Source organism: Larimichthys crocea, chromosome XVIII (assembly GCF_000972845.2).
Source record: "Larimichthys crocea isolate SSNF chromosome XVIII, L_crocea_2.0, whole genome shotgun sequence".
NCBI lineage: Eukaryota > Metazoa > Chordata > Actinopteri > Sciaenidae > Larimichthys > Larimichthys crocea.
This window is the reverse complement of record NC_040028.1, coordinates 22,175,683-22,180,230: the sequence shown is the minus strand read 5'-3', so window position 1 is coordinate 22,180,230 and position 4,548 is coordinate 22,175,683. Positions and strand designations below refer to the sequence as shown.

General features: G+C 47.9%; 1 protein-coding gene across 1 annotated transcript in view; it reads left to right on the top strand.

Annotated features, from left to right (window-relative positions):
- The first annotated feature begins 247 nt into the window (after window positions 1-247).
- LOC104937824 (5-hydroxytryptamine receptor 2A) overlaps window positions 248-4,548 on the top strand; it is a 12,299-nt gene continuing 7,998 nt past the window's right edge. The window contains exon 1 of the mRNA XM_019265096.2: window positions 248-1,005. Coding sequence (XP_019120641.1) covers window positions 567-1,005 — 439 coding nt within the window. The 5' untranslated portion in view covers window positions 248-566. The remainder of the gene's footprint in view (window positions 1,006-4,548) is intronic.

Sequence of the window (4,548 nt, the reverse complement as noted above, 5' to 3'; positions counted from 1 at the left end):
TCCACATGAGGACACAGAGTCCGGCTTAATTAGTTCCAGAGGAGGTAAAGAGACGGACTGAACCAGGCAGGAGGAGCGAAAGAAGACTGACGGAGGCTGACGGAGGAATGTTTCTGTCCGGACTTTGTTATCGAGTGTGTGAGGACGGAGGAGGAAGTTAGTGAGGTGTGTTTGGAACACACACACACACACACACACACACACACACACACACACACGTCAAACATCATCATGTTCATCATCGATCTTCGCCGGCTGAACGCTCGCAGGTGCAGTGACGAGGACGGCGAGGACGCTCGAGGACTTCCACACCCGGTCGGTCCATGTGTGCAGGTCTGTAGCTGGAGGTAAACTTCACACCTGCTCAGAAACTCACCTGTCAGTATGAAGACGTTCTCTGATCAGACAATGAAAGACGAAGATGTGAGTCCGAATCAAGCTGAACTCTTCACGTGAAGATCTGAGGTTTTCCTTCGCCGTCATGGAATCCAAATCTGACGGCACACGTTGACCTCGTGGACATTGAGTTCTTCTTTCTAACTCGACCGACTCACCAAGCTGACGCCATGAACCTGCGCGGCGGTAACATGTCACAGTCCGTCTCCATCGCCAACACCTGGCCTCCACATGGATTGGAGCAGATCGCCCTCCAGATCAACAACGTGACAAACTCGGGCTGTCATGACGCATTCCATCACGCCATCGACGTGCAGTTTGGAAACTGGTCGTACCGTAACGTCGGAGGAGTGTCCGGCGAGGAGGGCGGCAGGATGTACGAGTCTCAGTGTCTGTCCCAGGACACGGAGGCGGACAAGAACTGGGCGGCGCTGCTGATCCTAGCTGTCATTGCCGTCACGGTCACGGGAAACATCCTGGTGATCCTGGCGGTGTCGCTGGAGAAGAAGCTGCAGAACGCCACAAACTACTTCCTGATGTCACTGGCAGTCGCCGACATGCTGCTCGGCATCTTGGTCATGCCGGTTTCCATGGTGACCATCCTGTACGGTAAAAGCGGGCGACACACACACACACACACACACACACACACACAAACACACACACACACACACACACACACAGTGTTTCTGTTTCTGTTCTGAGTTCAAATCTGTGGTTCTGGTTCAGACCGCGTGTCTTTGAGACGGATGGTATCTACATGTGTGGTTCCCGAGCAGGAGGTGTGGCTATCACAGTCACAAACCAGCTGACACACAGACGGACAGAACCAGGTCCAGTCTGCGGGATTTAGTGACATCTAGTGGTGTAGATGCTGATTGCAGTCGCCACGAAAAGCCTGAATAACAATCCTCTAGAACCCGTGTTTGGTCTGAACCCACAAGGACCTAGAACAGAACCAGACAAGTATTCTAAGATCCATGTTGGACCCAAACCCGGCTGGGAGATACAGACCCGATCACACCTGAAGGTTCTCTTCCTCTCTGCGCTGACAGCTGATTGGCTGTAAGTGTCACGCGTTGCCGTGTCACATCAGCAGCTTTAAGAACTCATTTGCATGAGAACGAGTGCCGTCAATTAAAGAACGCTTCCAGAAGAACCAGCAGCACTGACCGCTCTGCGCTGAGACAAAGGAAGTCATTCACCACACAGACGGCGGCAAACATGAAACACGCGTGTGCTGAATCACAGCAACACGCGTGTGCTGAGTCACAGCAACACGCGTGTGCTGAGTCACAGCAACACGCGTGTGCTGAGTCACAGCAACACGCCGCATTGTTTCAGGGTGATTCATTTCTTATCGCCACGGCGGCTGAGCGAGGTCGTTACTGTTGTCACAGAGAAGATTACAGACCAATGAATGGTCATTGATGAGGTCACTGATGAGGTCATTGATGAGGTCACTGATGAGGTCACTGATGAGGTCACTGATGAGGTCATTGATGAGGTCACTGATGAGGTCAGGGCTCTCTGAATGTGACTTTTCATCAAGCTGAGGTAAACTAAAGCTCGCTGCGCTGTCCCTTTAAGAAATATGACAATCCATTACGTGTCCGTGAAAACACTCGAGATAAAAGACGTCACTCTGAGTCCGTGAAGCTGCTGTCTGCTGACCGGGACTTCACCTGGAAATGAAACCAACACATAAGAGATCATCTGAGTTTGAACAGAGACAGGTGATCTCAGGTGATCTCAGGTGATCTCAGGTGATCTCAGGTGATCTCAGGTGAGCTCCTGCTCAGATTTAGAGATTCTTTAAGATTAAACACAGATTAAAAAGTGAAGCAGAGGAAAATAATCTTTTCAGTAAATCTCGTCGTGCACAGCTGCCGTCCAAAGAAAGAGGACAGAGCTTTGTTTTCCTCTGAAAAGAAAGGAGTCGGGATGTAACGATGCATCGTGACGATTAAAAATCGGTACAGATGTGACGATTCACCGGTCGACAGAAATATGAGTCGTGATTCTTGGCGAATGCGAGAGAAGTAGGATGTGTTGTTTTTCTTACGTTATCTTAAAAAGTCACTGCTCGGTGATTCATTGGTTCAACGTCAGACGTCATGTCATGTGACTCACGTCTAGGGGTGGGCGATATATCAAATATACTCGTGAACACAATATTTTCAAGTGCGACTTTATGCAAATACTGAGAAAACTGGGAAAGTCAGCCGTGTATTTATAAAATATGAAGAATGGTTCAAATTTGATTTAAAAGCCTCATGTATGATCCTGCACTGCTTTAAAGCTCATATTTACATTTTGAAATGTATAAAAAATTCATAAAGTGTTAAAATGCTAAAAAGAGTGTGTCTCATACAGCAAGTGTAAATCTACTGTTCTACATTGATTATGAGCAATTACAATGCTATCAAGGTAACAATGACATTATTATTTATTAGAAATAAACAATACAAAACAACAACAACAAAAATATCGAGGTATATATCGTGTATCGCGATATAGCTTAAAAATATCGAGGTATATATCGTGTATCGCGATATAGCTTAAAAATATCGAGATATTGGTTACAGGCCATATCGTGCAGCCCTACTCACGTCACTACGTAGGTACGGAGACAGAGCGAGACATGGCGACGGTAGAAAACATCTTTGAAACAGAGGACGCAGCGAGCAGCTTGAAATCAGCTGTGGAGCATTTTGTCCCTCGCTATAACGCGCTTCACTTTTCGCGGACTCGCTGTTTCGCAGATCTTTTTAGTGTCATTTTGCATGTTTTTTTACAGCGTACTGTACAGTATGAACGCTGAAACATATAGAGGCAACACAAGCAACATGCAGCGGCAACAGGGGCAACATGCAGCGGCAACACGAGCAACGTGCAGCGGCAACACGAGCAACGTGCAGCGGCAACACGAGCAACGTGCAGCGGCAACACGAGCAACATGCAGCAGCAACACGAGCAACATGCAGCAGCAACACGAGCAACATGCAGCGGCAACACGAGCAACATGCAGCAGCAACACGAGCAACATGCAGCAGCATATCAGCCACCACAGTGAGAAGCAAAGTAACGTTACGCCGCCTCGAGAGGCTTTGCTTCTCCTCTCCTCCATGACAACAAGAGCGCAGGAAATTTCCAACTGGTTATTTTACTGGAAACGATTTGAGGCGTTTTCCGTCGTTGAAAATGTTGAACACGCCGGAGCCCAGATAACGCATCCCGTCACGACAGCACTTCAGCCTGGTGGTCGTGCCAAAACTCTACCAGGAGGTCAGAGATTCTGCCGAGGGCTGATGTGGACGTCCACACGCTGAGTAGCAGCCTGGACATGTTGGACAGATGTCTCTGCAGCCGGCTGTGGCTGCTGCTTTGCTGAGTCACACACTGGACAACTTGGACATCCATGATGCCGAGAACATCATGAAACTTCTCAAACCTTTGAAGACAGTCACCACCGTGCTAAGTGATGAACAAAACCCAGCAGTGTCTCTAACTGTGCCTTAAAGCTCACGATGGAGCAGAGCATGTTACCTGGTGGAGAAAGCTGCCTGGAGACATCTGACCGAAGGAGAAAGCTGTGCAGATGCACAACCAGGTACTTATTTCACTTTCAGTTCCTAATAGTAGTACTATATATATACATATATTACTTTTTAATAGTTGTGCATATGAATAATATAATGTATGTATTACTAAGTTCTTGTCTTGCTGTTTACAGACCCTACACACTGCTGACCAGGCAGACATGATGGACCTTCAACAACCACCTCAAGAAGTCTGCAGTGGAAGATCTCCTAGAAGGTCTTTGACAGAAGGTCTCTGACAGAAGGTCTCTGACAGAAGGTCTTTGACAGAAGGTCTCTGACAGCAGGTCTTTGACAGAAGGTCTCTGACAGAAGGTCTCTGACAGAAGGTCTTTGACAGAAGGTCTTTGACAGAAGGTCTCTGACAGCAGGTCTTTGACAGCAGGTCTTTGACAGAAGGTCTCTGACAGAAGGTCTCTGACAGAAGGTCTTTGACAGAAGGTCTCTGACAGCAGGTCTTTGACAGAAGGTCTTTGACAGAAGGTCTCTGACAGAAGGTCTCTGACAGAAGGTCTTTGACAGAAGGTCTCTGACAGAAGGTCTCTGACAG